At 42.6% G+C, this 20194-nt stretch overlaps 1 protein-coding gene across 2 annotated transcripts in view; it reads right to left on the reverse strand.

Moving 5' to 3' along the window:
- The window catches only part of fndc4a (fibronectin type III domain containing 4a), a 146594-nt gene that overhangs the window by 107176 nt on the left and 19224 nt on the right, over positions 1–20194 (reverse strand). The window contains exons 1-3 of one of the 2 annotated variants that reach the window (XM_042301105.1): positions 13889–14734; positions 11148–11263; positions 3036–3240 (exon numbers count right to left, since the gene is read on the reverse strand). In XM_042301105.1, coding sequence (XP_042157039.1) covers positions 3036–3240; positions 11148–11263; positions 13889–13991 — 424 coding nt within the window. In that variant the 5' untranslated portion in view covers positions 13992–14734. Of the gene's footprint in view, positions 1–3035; positions 3241–11147; positions 11264–13888; positions 14735–20194 lie in introns of those variants that run through there. The other variant, XM_042301106.1, reaches the window with a different exon arrangement.

Below are 20194 nucleotides of genomic sequence, written 5' to 3' on the forward strand. Positions count from 1 at the left end.
ATCCCATCCATTACCTGTTGTATATTTAACCCTCTGTTTCCCCTCATGTCTTTGTCAGAGATTGTTTGTATTTCAGTGTTGTATTTATTTTTGTATTGGTGCATGCCGGGTCCTCGTACCCATTTTTGTTAATTGTTACATTTAGTGTTTGGAGTATGTGTTATTAAATAACTCCATTACACTCAGTTTGATTCTCCTGCGCCTGACTTCCCTGCCACCTATACACACGAATCTGACAGCCTAATTTTGTATCTGCCTCATTCTGTATCTGCCGTATTATGTATCTATCTCATTTGTATCTGACTAATTGTTCCTCATTCTGTTTGTTCCTATTTCTGTATCTACCGCGTTCTGTATCTGCCTCATTCTGTATTTGCCTCATTATACTTCATTATGTATCTTCCTCATTTTGTATGTGCCTCATTCCACCGTATTCTGTATCTGCCTCATTCTACCTCATTCTGTATCTACCTCATTCTACCTCCTTATATATCTGCCTCATTCTACCTCATTCTGTATCTACCTCATTCTGTATCTGTCATTCTATCCGCATTCTGTATCTGCCTCATTCTACCTCCTTCTGTATCTGCCTCATTCTACCTCATTCTGTATCTGTCTTATTCTACCTCATTCTGTAACTGCCTCATTCTACCTCATGCTGTATCTATATCATTCTGTATCTGTCTAATGCTGTATCTACCTCATTCTGTATCTACCTCTTTGCGTATCTTCTTCATTCTGTATCTACCTCATTGTGTATCTGCCTCATTCTGTATCTGCATGCAGAAATGCAACAACATCACAAAGAGGCAGAGAGAGAAAGCAGGGCAGTCCTTTTCTAAAACAGGGGCTTCCTCTCCATCTGTGCCTGCAGGCAAGAAGGTACCTCAGGTGGGTGGGCCAGGTGTGATAGAACATGAGGTGTCTCTCCAGAAGGTATCTCAGGTGTGATAGAACATGAGGTGTCTCTCCAGAAGGTATCTCAGGTGTGATAGAACATGAGGTGTCTCTCCAGAAGGTATCTCAGGTGTGATAGAACATGAGGTGTCTCTCCAGAAGGTATCTCAGGTGTGATAGAACATGAGGTGTCTCTCCAGAAGGTATCTCAGGTGTGATAGAACATGAGGTGTCTCTCCAGAAGGTATCTCAGGTGTGATAGAACATGAGGTGTCTCTCCAGAAGGTATCTCAGGTGTGATAGAACATGAGGTGTCTCTCAGAAGGTATCTCAGGTGTGATAGAACAGTCTCTCCAGAAGGTATCTCAGGTGTGATAGAACATGAGGTGTCTCTCCAGAAGGTATCTCAGGTGTGATAGAACATGAGGTGTCTCTCCAGAAGGTATCTCAGGTGTGATAGAACATGAGGTGTCTCTCCAGAAGGTATCTCAGGTGTGATAGAACATGAGGTGTCTCTCCAGAAGGTATCTCAGGTGTGATAGAACATGAGGTGTCTCTCCAGAAGGTATCTCAGGTGTGATAGAACATGAGGTGTCTCTCCAGAAGGTATCTCAGGTGTGATAGAACATGAGGTGTCTCTCCAGAAGGTATCTCAGGTGTGATAGAACATGAGGTGTCTCTCCAGAAGGTATCTCAGGTGTGATAGAACATGAGGTGTCCAGAAGGTATCTCAGGTGTGATAGAACATGAGGTGTCTCTCCAGAAGGTATCTCAGGTGTGATAGAACATGAGGTGTCTCTCCAGAAGGTATCTCAGGTGTGATAGAACATGAGGTGTCTCTCCAGAAGGTATCTCAGGTGTGATAGAACATGAGGTGTCTCTCCAGAAGGTATCTCAGGTGTGTGCATGATCCAGAAACATGATAGAACATGAGGTGTCTCTCCAGAAGGTATCTCAGGTGTGATAGAACATGAGGTGTCTCTCCAGAAGGTATCTCAGGTGTGATAGAACATGAGGTGTCTCTCCAGAAGGTATCTCAGGTGTGATAGAACATGAGGTGTCTCTCCAGAAGGTATCTCAGGTGTGATAGAACATGAGGTGTCTCTCCAGAAGGTATCTCAGGTGTGATAGAACATGAGGTGTCTCTCCAGAAGGTATCTCAGGTGTGATAGAACATGAGGTGTCTCTCCAGAAGGTATCTCAGGTATGATAGAACATGATGTGTCCCTCAAAACACTTCTGCTCCATTATGTAATGCAGCAACGAAGGCCCTAGAGCCCTACCGCCCTAGACAGACATCGATAAACAGGCATTGTTAATTACCCGTAAATTACAATGACATTGACATTTTCTATGATCAGCACCTCATTAAAACGTCACAATAGACACTGAATGGATCATGGAAAACGAACACACAAATCCCATAGCCCATATGAAGGTTCTATTTAAAACTGAAGTGCAAGTGCAAGGAGTTAGGGGTCAGGGTTAGTGTCATAGTCGGAGTTGGGGGTTAGAGCAAGGGGTCAACATTAGGGGTAGGGGTAGGGTAGGGTTACCTTGGTTGGAGCTGTTGGTGGGGAATGGTAAGGGTTAGGGGTCAGGGTTAGGGGTTAACATGGGTAGGGTAAGGGGTAGGGTAAGGGGTAGGGGGTAGGGTAAGGGTTACCTTGGTTGGAGCTGTTGGTGGGGAATGGTAAGGGTTAGGGTTAGGGGTCAGGGTTAGTGTAAATATACCTTGGTTGGAGCTGTTGGTGGGGAATGGTAAGGGTTAGCGGTCAGGGTTAGGGGTTAACATTAGGGGTAGGGTAAGGGGTAGGGTAAGGGTTACCTTGGTTGGAGCTGTTGGTGGGGAATGGTAAGGGTTAGGGGTCAGGGTTAGGGTTAGGGGTTAACATTAGGGGTAGGGTAAGGGTTGCCTTGGTTGGAGCTGTTGGTGGAGAATGGTGAGGGTTAGGGTTAGGGATCAGGGTTAGTGTAAATGTACCTTGGTTGGAGCTGTTGATTGGGGAATGGTAAGGGCTAGGGTTCAGGGTTAGGGGTTATTAACATTAGGGGTAGGGTAAAGGTTACCTTGGTTGGAGCTGTTGGTGGGGAACGGTAAGGGTTAGGGTTAGGGGTCAGGGTTAGTGTAAATGTACCTTGGTTGGAGCTGTTGGACAGGAAGCGGTCAGACTTCTTGAGGGTTCTGAAGTGAACCCTCTTGCTGGCCTGACTCTCTCCGTACAGACCAATGGACTGGACCTGGATAATATAGTCCGTCTCCTCGTCCAGATCCCACAGAACACAGGCCTTGCTGGTGGTATTCACCTCCCTGATGAAGCGCTGGGTGTGGCCCTGCTGTCTCTGAAATACAGGACAGAGATACAGGGTATTCATATAAATCAAATCCATTTTTTTATGTCACCTGCTTGGTACACAACAGGTGTAGACTAACAGTGAAATGCTTAGTAAACAACAGGTGGAGACTAACAGGTGGTAGACTAACAGTGAAATGCTTGGTAAACAACAGGTGTAGACTAACAGTGAAATGCTTAGTAAACAACAGGTGTAGACTAATAGTGAAATGCTTACTGACGGGTCGTTTTACAAGATAAAGGATAAAAAAAGATACAGGAAGTACCAGGTAATAACATGGCTATATACAGTGAGTACGAGGTAATAACATGGCTATATACAGGGAGTACCAGGTAATAACATGGCTATATACAGGAAGTACCAGGTAATAACATGGATAGATACAGGGAGTACCAGGTAATAACATGGCTACATACAGGAAGTACCAGGTAATAACATGGCTATATACAGAGAGTACCAGGTAATAACATGGCTATATACAGGGAGTACCAGGTAATAACATGGCTATATACAGGGAGTACCAGGTAATAACATGGCTATATACAGGGAGTACCAGGTAATAACATGGCTATATACAGGGAGTACCAGGTAAAAATATGGCTATATACAGGGAGTGACAGGTAATAACATGGTTATATACAGGGAGTACCAGGTAATAACATGGCTACATACAGGGAGTACCAGGCAATAACATGGCTATATACAGGAAGTACCAGGTAATAACATGGCTATATACAGGAAGTAAAGTAATAACATGGCTATATACATGAAGTACCAGGTAATAACATGGCTATATACAGGAAGTACCAGGTAATAACATGGCTATATACAGGGAGAACCAGGTAATAACATGGCTATATACAGGGAGTACCAGGTAATAACATGGCTATATACAGGAAGTACCAGGTAATAACACGGCTATATACAGGAAGTACCAGGTAATAACATGTCTATATACAGGAAGTACCAGGTAATAACATGGCTATATGCAGGAAGTAAAGTAATAACATGGCTATATACAGGGAGTACCAGGTAATAACATGGCTATATACAGGGAGTACCAGGTAATAACATGGCTATATACAGGAAGTACCAGGTAATAACATAGCTATATACAGGAAGTACCAGGTAATAACATGGCTATATACAGGAAGTACCAGGTAATAACATGGCTATATACAGGGAGTACCAGGCAATAACATGGCTACATACAGGAAGTACCAGGTAATACCATGGCTATATACAGGAAGTACCAGGTAATAACATGGCTACATACAGGAAGTACCAGGTAATAACATGGATAGATACAGGGAGTACCAGGTAATAACATGGCTATATACAGGAAGTACCAGGTAATAACATAGCTATATACAGGGAGTACCAGGTAATAACTGGGGTGAAAGAGGAGTGATTACAATCAAGGAAACCAACTCTAGATTTAACCTTAGCCTGCAGCTTGGATATGTGCTGAGAGAAGGACAGTGTACCGTCTAGCTATACTCCCAAGTACTTGTATGAGGTGATCACCTCAATCTCTAAACCCTCAGAGGTAGTAATAACACCTGTGGGGAGAGGGGCATTCTTCTTACCAAACCACATGACCATTGTTTTGGAGGTGTTCAGAACAAGGTTAAGGGCAGAGAAAGCTTGTTGAACACTAAGAAAGCTTTGTTGTAGAGCATTTAACACAAAATCCAGGGAGGGGCCAGCTGAGTATAAGACTGTATCATCTGCATATAAATGGATGAGAGAGCTTCCTACTGCCTGAGCTATGTTGTTGATGTACACTGAAAATAGCGTGGGTCCTAGAATGAGCCTTGGGGTACTCCCATGGTGTGGCTGAGACAGCAAATATTCTGACTTTATACACTGCACCCTTTGGGAGAGGTAGTTAGCAAACCAGGCCAAAGACCCCTCAGACACCAATACTTCTTAGCCGGCCCACAAGCATGAAATGGTCTACCGTATCAAAAGTGTTGCCTAAGTCAATAAAAATAGCAGCACAACATTGCTGAGAATCCATGGCAATGGTGACATCATTTAGGACCTTTAAGGTTGCAGTGAAACATCCATAATCAGAGAGGAAACCAGATTGCATACCAGAGAGAATACTATAGATATCAAGAAAGACAGTCAGTTGACTATTGCCAAGTTTTTCCAACACTTTTGATGAATGGCAAAATAGAAATTTGCCTTTAACTGTTAGGATCAGCTTGATCTCCCCTTTAAATAAACGATGCACTGTGGCTGCCTTCCAAGCAATGGGAACCTCCCCAGAGAGGAGAGACAGGTTAAAAAAGGTCAGAGACAGGCTTGGTGATGATAGGGGCAGCAACCGTAAAGAAGAAAGGGTCTAAACCATCTAACCCAGATTTTTTGGGGTGTCAAGTTTAAGGAGCTCCTTTAGCACCTCGGACTCAGTGACTCCCTGCTTGTCCTGCTTGGTGATCTAAACTGGGACATGGTAAAACACCTGACCAAGTCTTAAAGCAATGGGACTAAATCTTTCTGTTGACCTTAGTGATCACTGTTTTACAGCTTGTGTTCGTAATGGCTGCTCAGTGAAACGACCTGTCCATTTATTTCATTTCATTTGCGATTTTCATGAATAGTTAACGTTGCGTTATGGTAATGAGCTTGAGGCTATAAATAGGATCCCGGATACGGGATTGCTCGTCGCAACAGGTTAAAGTTTTTTAAATTCAGGACAGGTCGTTTCACTGAGCAGCCATTACGAACACAAGCTGTAAAACAGTGATCACTAAGGTCATTACAGAAAACACCAGACTGACACCTATCAGGATTATTTGTGAGGATAAGATCAATGAGAGTAGCCTTTTCTGGGTTTTTGAGTCATACATTGTGGGAATAATCTGAGAAAGATTTAGTCCCATTGCTTTAAGACTTGGTCAGGTGTTTTACCATGTCCCAGTTTAGATCACCAAGCAGGACAAATTCAGACTTAGTGTAAGGTGCCAGGAGAGAACTTGCTGCAGGTAGGGTACAGGCCGGTGCTGATGGTGGACGATAACACCCAGCAACAATCAACAAATAGCTATTTGAAAATTTAATGCTTATAACCAGCAAATCAAATTGTTTGGGGACAGACTTGTTGGAGATAACCGAGCACTGAAGGTGTTCCTTGGTAAAGATTGACACTCCACCCCCTTTGGTAGATCTGTCAAACTGAAAAAGGTTACATACCAGAAAGGTATTTCTTAACCATGTCTTAGTAATGACCAACACATCTGGATTGGAGCTGCAAAGCCACACTTTCAATTTATACATTTTCGGTAATAAGCTTCTAGTGTTAACGTGCAGAAAACACAGGCTTTTACCAGAGCAGCAATCAGTGACTCGGATATCAGAGCACAAGTCAGAATTGGGGCTAGCGAAGGTAGCTGGGCCAGGGTGTACATGCACATTTCCAGATATCATCAGCAGTAATACAATCAAGGCACGGCAGAGGACAGGGAGAGCTCTGCAGTGTTGATATATGACATCTGAATGTGCATCATCAGATGGCAACAAGATATTATTGTACAGCAATTTCATACGGTAGCATGAAAACAAAGCTGGCGAGGGGTGGTTAGAATAAGATGGGAGGTCAATAGTCTGTGTAACCAATAGAGAGTCAGAGTCCCGAGTGTGGGAACAAACATAGTCTGGCCCATGGTTAGGTAAACAAGCAAGTTCATAGTCCACAAACCACGCAGGAGTCATGATGAAAAAAGCATAAAGTACAAGAAAAATATATAACAACTTGGGGCCATTGTAAGTTCAGAGTCTCTTGCATGTGTGCTGGAGATGAGTAGCAGCCAAGACCTCCGAAAAATAATTGTAGATATCCACAAGTCTGGTACATCCTTGGGAGCAATTTCCAAACACCTGAAGGTACCACGTTCATCTGTACAAACAATAGTACGCAAGTATAAACACCATGGAACCACAAAGCCATCATACCGCTCAGGAAGGAGACGCGTTCTGTCTCCTAGAGATGAACATACTTTGGTGCGAAATGTGCAAATCAATACCAGAACAACAGCAAAGGACCTTGTGAAGATGCTGGAGGAAACAGGTACAAAAGTATCTATATCCACAGCAAAACAAGTCCTATATCGACATAACCTGAAAGGCCGCTCAACAAGGAAGAAGCCACTGCTCCAAAACCGCCATAAAAAAATCCAGACTATGGTTTTGCAACTGCACATTGGGACAAAGATTGAACTTTTTTGGAGAAATGTCCTCTGGTCAGGCCATAACGACCATCGTTATGTTTGGAGGAAAAAGGGGGATGCTTGCAAGCCGAAGAACACCATCCCAACCATGAAGCACGGGGGTGGCAGCATCATGTTGTGGGGGTGCTTTGTTGCAGGAGGTACTGGTGCACTTCACAAAGTAGATGGCATCATGAGGAGGAAAAATTCTGTGGATATTTTGAAGCAACATCTCAAGACATCAGTCAGGAAGTTAAAGCTTGGTCGCAAATGGGTCTTCCAAATGGACAATGACCCCAAGCATACTTCCAAAGTTGTGGCTAAATGGTTTAAGGACAACAAAGTCAAGGTATTGGAGTGGCCAACACAAAGCCCTGACCTCAATCCTATAGAACATTCGTGGGCAGAACTGAAAAACCATGTGCGAGCAAGGAGACCTACAAACCTGACTCAGGTACACCAGCTCTGTCAGGAGGAATGTGCCAAAATTCACCCAACATAATGTGGGAAGCTTGTGGAAGGCTACCCAAAATGTTTGACCCAAATGAATTTAAAGGCAATGCTACCAAATACTAATTGAGTGTATGTAAACTTCTGACCCATTGAGAATGTGATGAAAGAAATAAAAGCTGAAATAAATAATTCTCTCTACTATTATTCTGACGTTGCACATTCTTAACATAAAGTGGTCCTAACTGACCTAAGACAATACATTTTTATTAGGATTAAATGTCTGGAATTGTGAAAAACTGAGTTGTAATGTACTTGGCTTAGGTGTATGTAAACTTCCGACTTCAACTTGAATTCATTGGAATTCTAGAAAATCTAAACAGAGAGGAGGCTGTATATCCCTTTTTTTTAAATCAGCAGGTAGTTTCACTATTCTAAAATAGATGGGAAATGGCTCTATGACAAAAGCTATTAAAAGAGGCGATACAGGACAACCTTGTCTGGTTCCAGGCTTTAACGAAAATTACTGTGATTTTATGCCGTTTGTATTAGACAGATGGTGAGTTGTATAAGGGCCAGTTTCCTGGACACAAATAAGCCTAGTCCTGAACTAAAAAGTGGAGAAAGCTTTTTAGTCCAGAACTAGAAACAACCTGTGTCTGGAAAACCAGTCCTAAAGGGCTCGACACACTATATGCAAACAGAGCGACTGAGCGTCACATACGGTCCGTTCCAAAAATTCAGCCACACAAAAGTACGCAGAGAGCGACGCAAACAGACCACCGTCACTCCGTTTGCGTAGAGTACGTAGAGCACTTAAACATTTATTTTATGCCTGCTACCTTAGATCAGGTTGGAACTAAAACTCCATAAAAGTCCATGAAGTGAAACAGGTATGAGGGTGTTATTTTCCTAGTATGCACAGAGAGTGAGAATAGAGATCAGTATTCATAGGTAGTTCCACTATTCTAAGCATTCTAAGCATTGTAAGTATTCTAAGCATTCTCAAAGCTATTCAACCCGAAAATTGCTCTCTGGCAGCTGTGGATATTCACCCTGGAACCGTATATTAAACATGTTGAGGTTTATTTAAGATTCTTAGTTTGGGAGGCTTTGGTGGGAGTCAAACTTTCCTTCATCGTCATTTATATTAGCATGTGAACCAAGTCTTTCGGTAATGCTGAGGAAACCAAACAGTGTAAAATTGAAGGCCAGGCTTTACAGACATCTTTATTCACCATAGCACATCAGACATTTTGTTGGAGCATCTGCCAAGTGCATAAACAGGCTACAATATGTCCAGAACTGTGCTGCAGGTGTCCTCACCCACACCTCTCCCCTGAGAGCACATCACTCCAGTGTTGTTCAACCTCCATTAGCTCCCCATATGTTCCTGCATCGAGTACAAAATCTTGGTTCACACCTACCAAGCTATCCACAACTCTGGACCCAAGTACCTGTCTGTCCTCATTCTATCTACCAAGCTTTCCACAACTCTGGACCCAAGTACCTGTCTGTCCTCATTCTACCTACCAAGCTATCCACAACTCTGGACCCAAGTACCTGTCTGTCCTCATTCTATCTACCAAGCTATCCACAAGTCTGGACCCAAGTACCTGTCTGTCCTCATTCTACCTACCAAGCTATCCACAACTCTGGCCCCAAGTACCTGTCTGACCTCATCCTACCTACCAAGCTATCCACAACTCTGGACCCAAGTACCTGTCTGTCCTCATTCTACCTACCAAGCTATCCACAACTCTGGCCCCAAGTACCTGTCTGACCTCATTCTACCCTCCTGCCTCACACTTCGCACCTCCAGGTCCGTCTCCCTTCAGCAGCCCGGCAGCTGCCTAAAAACCAGGGTGACACAGGGCTTTTAGTTGCACGGCTCAGTTCTCATGTCCTCCAGATCTGACGACACCTGTATATAGCTTTGTTCTCTGTGTTCTATGTTCTGTTTATTTTATTTTATTATTATTATTTAGCACGGTTATCAGTATCCCCCCTAACACATCAGATATTTAGCACGGTATCAGTATCCCACCTAACACATCAGATATTTAGCACGGTATCAGTATCCCCCCTAAAACATCAGATATTTAGCACGGTATCAGTATCCCCCCTAAAACATCAGATATTTAGCACGGTATTAGTATTCCACCTAACACATCAGATATTTAGCACGGTATTAGTATCCCACCTAACACATCAGATATTTAGCACGGTATCAGTATCCCCCCTAACACATCAGATATTTAGCACGGTATCAGTATCCCACCTAACACATCAGATATTTAGCACGGTATCAGTATCCCACCTAACACATCAGATATTTAGCACGGTATCAGTATCCCACCTAACACATCAGATATTTAGCACGGTATCAGTATCCCCCTAACACATCAGATATTTAGCACGGTATCAGTATCCCACCTAACACATCAGATATTTAGCACGGTATCAGTATCCCACCTAACACATCAGATATTTAGCACGGTATCAGTATCCCCCTAACACATCAGATATTTAGCACGGTTATCAGTATCCCCCTAACACATCAGATATTTAGCACGGTATCAGTATCCTACCTAACACATCAGATATTTAGCACGGTATCAGTATCCCCCCTAACACATCAGATATTTAGCACGGTATCAGTATCCCACCTAACACATCAGATATTTAGCACGGTATCAGTATCCCCCCTAACACATCAGATATTTAGCACGGTATCAGTATCCCACCTAACACATCAGATATTTAGCACGGTATCAGTATCCCCCCTAACACATGTACAACAATGACATTTACTGAATAAACACCGTTATCGTGGAATCCACTCAGCAGACTAACCCTATACCAAGATGGAAACACACCCATTTAATGTGTATATTTTGTCAACAGGAATGTAATCTCTGGTGGACAGACTACATTACCGATACTGTAGATCTGTCATGGTACAACGGGACGAGTGAGAGAATGAACAACATTAGTTCTGGTTATTTGGGCAAATCACCATTTCTCAGGTGTTAGTATCTTTCGAATTTCGGGAAAGGGGAGGGCCCATAGACTTGTCCTTAACTTGCAAAGAGAGAGGGTGGAGCTCCTTCGTTCTCTTCTCTTCTCTTACCAATTGCGCAATACTTTACTTCTGGGTTAACTGAGATGAACAGGAATGAAAGGAGACAATAATTATATAAAATTAATAACTCTAGAACACATCACCTGCTGTGAGATGGAGAAGCCGATGATGATGTCACCCTCAGGTACCTCCCAGGAGACGGTGGCGGAGTCGGCCCTCAGGTGCATCACAGACACGTTGACGGGAGCAGGAGGGCGGTCTGAGGAGCGAGAAACAAGACCATATCAGGGGTGAGTAACAAGTCTCTCAAACTGAACGATTCAATAATTTGTATCGAAGGTGGTGAACCTTCGGCCTCCTGTGCACCACAAGAATATGTTAGGCCACTTAGCTTCAGAATGTGTTAAACCGCTTAGCTTCAGAATGTGTAAGACCACTTAGCTTCAGAATGTGTTAGACCGCTTAGCTTCAGAATGTGTTAGACCACTTAGCTTCAGAATATGTTAGGCCACTTAGCTTCAGAATGTGTTAGACCACTTAGCTTCAGAATGTGTTAGGCCACTTAGCTTCAGAATGTGTTAGACCACTTAGCTTCAGAATGTGTTAGGCCACTTAGCTTCATAATGTGTTAGGCCACATAGCTTCAGAATGTGTTAGGCCACTTAGCTTCAGAATGTGTTAGGCCACTTAGCTTCAAAATGTGTTAGACCACTTAGCTTCAGAATGTGTTAGACCACTTAGCTTCAGAATGTGTTAGACCACTTAGCTTCAGAATGTGTTAGACCACATAGCTTCAGAATGTGTTAGACCACTTAGCTTCAGAATGTGTTAGACCACTTAGCTTCAGAATGTGTTAGACCACTTAGCTTCAGAATGTGTTAGACCACTTAGCTTCAGAATGTGTTAGACCACTTAGCTTCAGAATGTGTTAGACCACTTAGCTTCAGAATGTGTTAGGCCACTTAGCTTCAGAATGTGTTAGACCAATTAGCTTCAGAATGTGTTAGACCACTTAGCTTCAGAATGTGTTAGACCACTTAGCTTCAGAATGTGTAAGACCACTTAGCTTCAGAATGTGTTAGACCATTTAGCTTCAGAATGTGTTAGACCACTTAGCTTCAGAATGTGTAAGACCACTTAGCTTCAGAATGTGTTAGACCACTTAGCTTCAGAATGTGTTAGACCACTTAGCTTCAGAATGTGTTAGACCACTTAGCTTCAGAATGTGTAAGACCACTTAGCTTCAGAATGTGTAAGACCACTTAGCTTCAGAATGTGTTAGACCATTTAGCTTCAGAATGTGTTAGACCACTTAGCTTCAGAATGTGTAAGACCACTTAGCTTCAGAATGTGTTAGACCACTTAGCTTCAGAATGTGTTAGACCACTTAGCTTCAGAATGTGTAAGACCATTTAGCTTCAGAATGTGTTAGACCACTTAGCTTCAGAATGTGTTAGACCACTTAGCTTCAGAATGTGTTAGACCACTTAGCTTCAGAATGTGTTAGGCCACTTAGCTTCAGAATGTGTTAGACCAATTAGCTTCAGAATGTGTTAGACCACTTAGCTTCAGAATGTGTTAGACCACTTAGCTTCAGAATGTGTTAGACCATTTAGCTTCAGAATGTGTTAGACCACTTAGCTTCAGAATGTGTTAAACAGCTTAGCTTCTAAATCTTCAGGTCTCAGACATGTTTACTGAATTCACCATACTCTATAACCTATTCACCATACTCTATAATCTATTCACCATACTCTATAATCTATTCACCATACTCTATAACCTATTCACCATACTCTATAACCTATTCACCAAACTCTATAATCTATTCACCATACTCTATAATCTATTCACCATACTCTATAATCTATTCACCATACTCTATAATCTATTCACCATACTCTATAATCTATTCACCATACTCTATAATCTATTCACCATACTCTATAATCTATTCACCAAACTCTATAATATATTCACCATACTCTATAATCTATTCACCATACTCTATAATCTATTCACCACACTCTCTAATCTATTCACCATACTCTACAATCTATTCACTAAACTCTCTACTCTATCCCCCATACTCTCTAAACTATTCACCATACTCTATAATCTACTCACCATATTATATAATCTATTCACCAAACTCTAACCCATTCACTTGAATGTTTTTGTCAGTATTACTGTACTTGGAACAGGGAAAGCAGAATGCTTCTCTCCCCTTTACTCTCTGGCTGAATGTATATGTATATATCTAAATCAACACAGAATGTTCCATTCATCACACAGTACAACCCCCTCCATCCTTTTAGGAAGTGATTCTCAGCCACGTCTACTGCCCTATTGCTCCAGTCATTACAATGTATTTTACCGGTGGAAGGAAAATAGTTTGTTGTGTCATCTACTTGCGTTACTCCCCTTGCTCCTAACAAGAAGATGGTTTCCTGCCAAGAAAGCTCTCCAATCTGGCACCCAGTCTGTGTGTCATAGAGCTCTGGTCTAAAGTAGTGCACTATATAGGGAATAGGGTGCCATAGAGCTCTGGTCTAAAGTAGTGCACTATATTAGGGAATAGGGTGCAATAGGGCTAAAGTAGTGCACTATATAGGGAAAAGGGTGCCATAGAGCTCTGGTCTAAAGTAGTGAACCTTAATTAGGGAATAGGGTGCCATAGGACTCTGGTCTAAAGTAGTGCACTATATAGGGAATAGGGTGCCATAGGGCCCTGGTCTAAAGTAGTACACTATGGGGAGCACGTGATGCCGCGGAGCTGAGCAGACGTTGACAAACCGAGCTCTTCAAAGTTATTCCATTATCACCCAAATAACAACGTTGAAACAATATTCGAACATCGGCTGACAAATTGTCAAGTACTTACCTTCCCAAAGAGTCATGGACCTCCGACCGAGAGGCAAGAAGGACGACCAAAACGTCATTGATTCCCAAGATAACGATAGTGCTACAGCTAGCAAGATTAGCATTAGCCCTCATAACTCAGACGACAGTTCCAGACTGCTGCTCGACAGTTCCAGACATGCTGGCTACTCTCCTCCGGGAAATTCAGGGTGGCAACAAAGGTCTTTCTCTGAAAAGTTGATAAGAAATCAGCTGAACTCCATTCTTCCATTGACGATCTGAAATCCTCCATGAATGATCTCCTTTTGAGAATGACTGAGGCAGAGTTGCACATTAGCACAGTTGAAGATACCGTCACTCGACATGACCAGGTTCTGATAGAGCTGCAGAAGGACAATGCCTACTTCAAAAACAAGGTAGATCAGATGGAAAACCAGAACAGACCTAGTAATATCCGTGTGGTGGGATTGAAAGAGGACAGCGAGGGTCGTGGCCCGGTCCATTTCCTCACTCAATAGATCCCGGATGTCCTAGGCATAATCAACTTCACCAAGCCATTGGAAATCAAACGCGCCCACCGAACATCAGTGTCGAAACCCCGGCCAGATGGGGTTCCTCCGTTTCCAGGACAGAGAGAAGATACTGCAACTCACAAGAGCCAAAGAGGACATCACCATCGATGGCAAGAGGGTCAGCCTTTTCCCGGATATGAGCGCGGATCTCGCCAGATGTCGCAAACAGTTCAGACCTGCCGCCAAAGCACTGAAGGAGAAGAACATCACCAGCTACCTCATCCACTGTGCGTGGATGAAAGTTCAGTACAAAGGCCGAAGCCTCAACACACTGGGAGAAGGGCTCACTTTTCTCATAGAACTGAACCGCGTCTGAACCAGGTTCTCCGGGGGATAAGATGCAGTTCTTAAAAGTTTTTTCTTATCCGTGCCGTCCTGGGACTGAACTGCTGATATCATCTTGGAATGTGGATCCATTTACCCCGCTATGCGGTCGCTATAATTGATTTGTACATTTCCAACTAACCATTTCCCCCATTCCCCCATCCCCCCCCGGGGTGAGTTCTATTACATTTACAGAAGAGTAGATTTTGGTTTAGTCAATATCCACTGGACGAAGCAAATTAGTGGGCTTAGGCCCACCGCTTTCCCCCCCATTTATGTTTCTCCTCTCCTGAAAAGAGACCCTTACTGGGGCAGCCCTTACTGGGGCAGCCCTTACTGGGGCAGCCCTTACTGGGGCAGCCCTTACTGGGGCAGCCCTTACTGGGGCAGTGTTTTGTTTATTGTTGTTTCCTTCCTAAAGAGACACATTGGTCACTTCAGTGTTCAAACTAAAGTTGAAACATTTCCTGATTATTTACATATGAGAGATTTCCATTCAGTTACATATTTGTAACCCAACCTATGCTTAATCCACTAAAATATGTCACATTCAACGTAAAAGGTCTCAACAGCCCGATTAAAAGGAAAAGAGTCTATACATAACTTAAGAAATTAAAGGCTGACATTGTGTTTTTACAAGAAACACATCTTACAGCCAGTGAACACAAGAAATTGAAGAGGAAATGTGTAGGACAAGTTTTTGCATCCTCTTTTAACTCCAAAGCAAGAGGAACTGCAATTTTGATAAGTAGACTCCCCTTCTGTGTCAACAACACCATCTCTGATCCCTCTGGCAGGTTTGTTTTGGTGCAGGGGCATATGTTTTCAGAGTCAACAACACCATCTCTGATCCCTCTGGCAGGTTTGTTTTGGTGCAGGGGCATATGTTTTCAGAGTCAACAACACCATCTCTGATCCCTCTGGCAGGTTTGTTTTGGTGCAGGGGCATATGTTTTCAGAGTCACCCTATTGAACCATTTATGATCCCTCTGGCAGGTTTGTTTATTCAGAATGTTTTCAGAGTCACAACACCATCTCTGATCCCTCCAGGTTTGCTTTTGGTTGGAGGGGCATTTGTTTTAATTTTTGTTTAGAACACCATCTCTGATAGGTCCTCTGATAAGGTTTGTTTTGGTGCAGGGGCATATGCCAGAGTCAAGCTCACCATGTCATTCTGAAAGATTTGTTTTGGTAGACTAGGGGCTATTTTTATTCACACCCACACATATGTTTTCAGAGTCTTGGACCCTATTGAATATTTATGCTCCTAACTATCGATGACCATATGTTTATTAGATGTCTTCCTTCAGGTCGCTCAAGCACCACCAGATTGCTAGTGACCATTCTGGAGGAGATTTCAATCTCCATTTTTGTTTAGATAAAGTTCATATAGGTCCTCTGATAAACCCTACACTTCCCAAAGCAACCTGACCATTTTGTCATTCATCAAAGAAAGATCTTATTTTTACTAGACTACTGACTATTTTTATTCACATTGAAGGCACATCATAGGGGACAGATCTTTTCCTATACCAACTGTTTCATAGGTGTTAGGGGACAGATCTTTCCCCAGATTGGTTAGTGACCATTCTCCTCTGGGGGATCAATCTTTTCCTACTAAAGGTTAAATGGAGCATATAGATGGAGACTAAATTTTACACTCCTAAAGGGCAAGGCCTATCTGACAGATTTTTCCATTCATCAAAGGGTTGAAGCAGATCAATATTTTTCCTATACAAGCAAACCCTATCTGAGGGGACAGATCTTTCCCTATACTAAAGGGTTGAAGGCCAATCTGAGGGGACAGATCTTTTCCTATACTAAAGGGTTGAAGAGAAAACACGGTGCGGAACTGAATGTCCTTGAATCTGACATCTCCGAGAGAAAACCTACCAAAGAGGCCCGACTAAAGATCTATACAGGCTTTTGGTAAATAAAAAACAGAAATATAATATTCTGAACACATATCAAGCTGAGAGGGCCATCACTAAATCAAAATAGCGTTATTACGAGCTTGGAGAGAAAGCACACAAAGTATTGGCATGGCAACTGAAAGCAGAGGAAAGTAAGAGGACAATTAATGCTATAGAAACTCTTACTAAAGAGATATATTTTGACCCTACTGAAATTAATGATACTTTGAAGAAATACCTCTACACTTCCCAATCAAGCGATGATCTATCAGAGATCGACTCCTTTCTCTCCTCTCTCAACCTCCCATGCCTGTCAGAGGAAGACAGAGAGCGCCTGAGTGAACAGTTCCTGAATTGTTGGAGGCCATTAAATCCTTACCTTCTAATAAATCTCCCGGGGAGGATGGCTTCCCTCCAGAGTTCTATAAAGAATTTAGGGAGCTGTTGGTCCCCTACCTGATGGAGGTACTTATAAAAGCCGGGGAAGACAACTGCTTTCCAGAGTCTTTCTCTCAAGCAGTGATTACTGTAATCCACAGGAAAGGGAAAAACCCCCTAAAGTGCGCCTCCTATAGACCAATCTCTCTCCTTAACACGGATCGTAAACTGGTCACCAAGATGCTGTCTAAGAGACTGGAGTCATGTCTTCCCCTGTTGGTCAACCCAGATCAGACTGGCTTCATAATTAATAGATTGTCCTCCAATAATCTCAGAAGGTTCTTTGATATAATTCACCTTGCTAACAAAAACAAAATACCTAGTGTCGCAGTCTCCCTCGATGCTGAAAATGCCTTTGATAGGGTTGAATGGCCATACCCCTTTCGCGTCTTGGAAAAAGTTTGGTTTAGGTACCGTGTTTGTAAATTTGATAAAATCACTCTACAAATCTCCTAAAGCTAGGATTGCTACCAATGGGATTACTTCCTCTTCTTTCCCTCTCTATAGGGGGAACAGACAAGGTTGCCCAATTAGCCCCCACCATCGAACCGTTGGCTGAGGCTATTGGAACGTGCCCTGACATACATGCCTTTGAGGTGGGACCCCATACCCATAAGTTATCACTCTTTGCGGACAACCTTGTCTTATTTCTAATGAACCCAGAACACTCCCTCTCTCACTTGCAGATCCTACTACAGTGTTATAGTTCTTTCTCTGGATATAAAGTCAATTTTGATAAAAGCGAAATCTTACTGTTGTCTGTCTTTGACCATCATACCATCAAGCACAAGTTTCCTTTTAGATGGTTGCCTATGGGCTTCACATATTTGGGCATAATGGTGGATGGTAACCTGAACAACCTCTATAAACTCAATCTGGCCAGCTTGTTGCAAAAGGTGGAGGGTGACCTTTGTAAATGGATGGACCTGCCTCTCACTCTACTGGGTAGAATAAATGTAATTAAAATGAATGTCCTGCCCAGATATCTATATTTGTTTCAATCTCTCCCTATCCCTCCTATGTTTTTCCAGAATAGTAACTTTAGACCATGGTCTGATAAGACGATCACTCTTCTGGAACACGAGGAGGGAGTTCTTATGTCTTTTGATCAGCTGAAACAGAAATACCTAACAGGGACTTATTTAGCTACCTACAGCTATGAACCTTTATTAGGGTGACTCTCAAGGGACAATGGAACCTACCTAAGATGTCACCTATTGAACAACTCTGCCACGCAGACCAACCACTGTTCAAGACCATTTCCCGGGTATACGATGCTCTTATGTCAGGACTAACACTGCCTGGGCTAGATAAACCCCGACTTAGATGGGAAAAAGATCTGGGTATTGATCTTGATGAGAATCTATGGAGTGGCCTATGCAGGGATGGTGTTACATCCACATTGAACTCCAGATACAGACTGATCCAGTTTAATTTCCTCCATCAGCTCTATATCACCCCATCTAGACTGCACAAGTTCAACCCAGATATCTCCTCCCTATGTTTTAGATGTGGTTCAAAACTACACGGTTTCTGGCACGGTGTATGCGATACCATAACCTCAATTCACAGGGTTGCATTCCCTTTAGACCCGGAGGTCTGTCTACTGGGTAACTTTACTAACTCCAATCTTAGGCAAAGCCATACTATAAAGCTATCAGAAATATTGCTAGCGATGGCCAAGAAATGTTTGGCCTTGAAATGGAAATCGGATTCCCCCTCTGCCAGTTGGAATGTGACTATCGGAAGTTAATAGTTGTATCCCACTGGAGAAAATCACTTACTGCTTGAGGAATAAGTTAAAGACATTTTACAGAATTTGTCAACCTTTTATTGACTGTATTGACTGAGAATCTCGCCCCTCATCACATTGATTGAATCTCTATATAATCCTTATATAATGTTTCACACGTAATGTATAATATGTAGCATATGATCCAATGTCTCATTATTATTCTTTTTTATTTTACTCTTTATTATGACTTATGTTTGTATATATAATTATAATTATTTTGTATTTTTTTGTTACGCTCATCTGTTACTGTCACTTTGCCCTATTGCTGTCTAACATCTTTTCACTTTTGTTTTGAATGTTCTTAAATGGAAAATGTAGAAATCAAATATAATTTTGTACATTTTTTAAAAAGTAGTTCACTATGTAGGGAATAGGGTGCCAGAGAGCTCTGGTTAAAAGTAGTGCACTATAAAGGGAATAGGGTGCCATAGGGCTCTGGTCTAAAGTAGTGCACTATAAAGGGAATAGGGTGCCATTTCGGATGCAGAGCCCAGATCTAAAGCCCTAAATCCCTCGGTCGACGTCACCGGCTTTCTAGCCATCGCCGCTCCATCTTTCATGTATCCATTTGTTTTGTCTTGTTCCCTGCACACCTGGTTTTCCTTCCCCAATGAATCTACATGTATTTATTCCTCTGTTCCCCATCATGTCTTTGTGTAAGATTGTTTGTTTTACGTGTATTTTGGAATTGTGGATATTGTTACACGCATCACTTTTTGTCTATGTTCTGTGTTTTGGGCACATTTTATGTTACTTTGTGCTGTCATTTTGGACCGGAATAAAAAGTGCGCCTGTTCACTACACTCTGCTCTCCTGCACCTGACTTCACCTCCAATACACACTCCTACACCCTCTCTGTAAAACATACAGATACATATCATTGCACTTATAAGCATTTCTCCTTTGTTGATTATTACAGTAACAGATAATCACCTCATCAGTTCTCTGTGATGTGTTACCGTGCCTATTTCTTCTCATTCTACCTGTTTCCACCAACAGCCAGTCCCACAGCCAGTCCCACAGCCAGTCCCACAGCCAGTCCCACAACCAGGCCCACAGCCAGTCCCACAACCAGGCCCACAGCCAGTCCCACAGCCAGTCCAACAACCAGTCCCACAGCCAGTCCCACAGCCAGTCCCACCTGTGATCACACCCAGCTCCTGAAGGCAATTTCTGCTGAACATTCAGATATGATTTATGATTTCTTTAATATGTCACTCCCGAGTGGCACTGTGATCCAACGCACTGCATCTCAGTGCAAGAGGCGTCACTACAGTCCCTGGTTC

Source organism: Oncorhynchus tshawytscha, linkage group LG18 (genome assembly GCF_018296145.1).
Source record: "Oncorhynchus tshawytscha isolate Ot180627B linkage group LG18, Otsh_v2.0, whole genome shotgun sequence".
Classification (NCBI taxonomy): domain Eukaryota; kingdom Metazoa; phylum Chordata; class Actinopteri; order Salmoniformes; family Salmonidae; genus Oncorhynchus; species Oncorhynchus tshawytscha.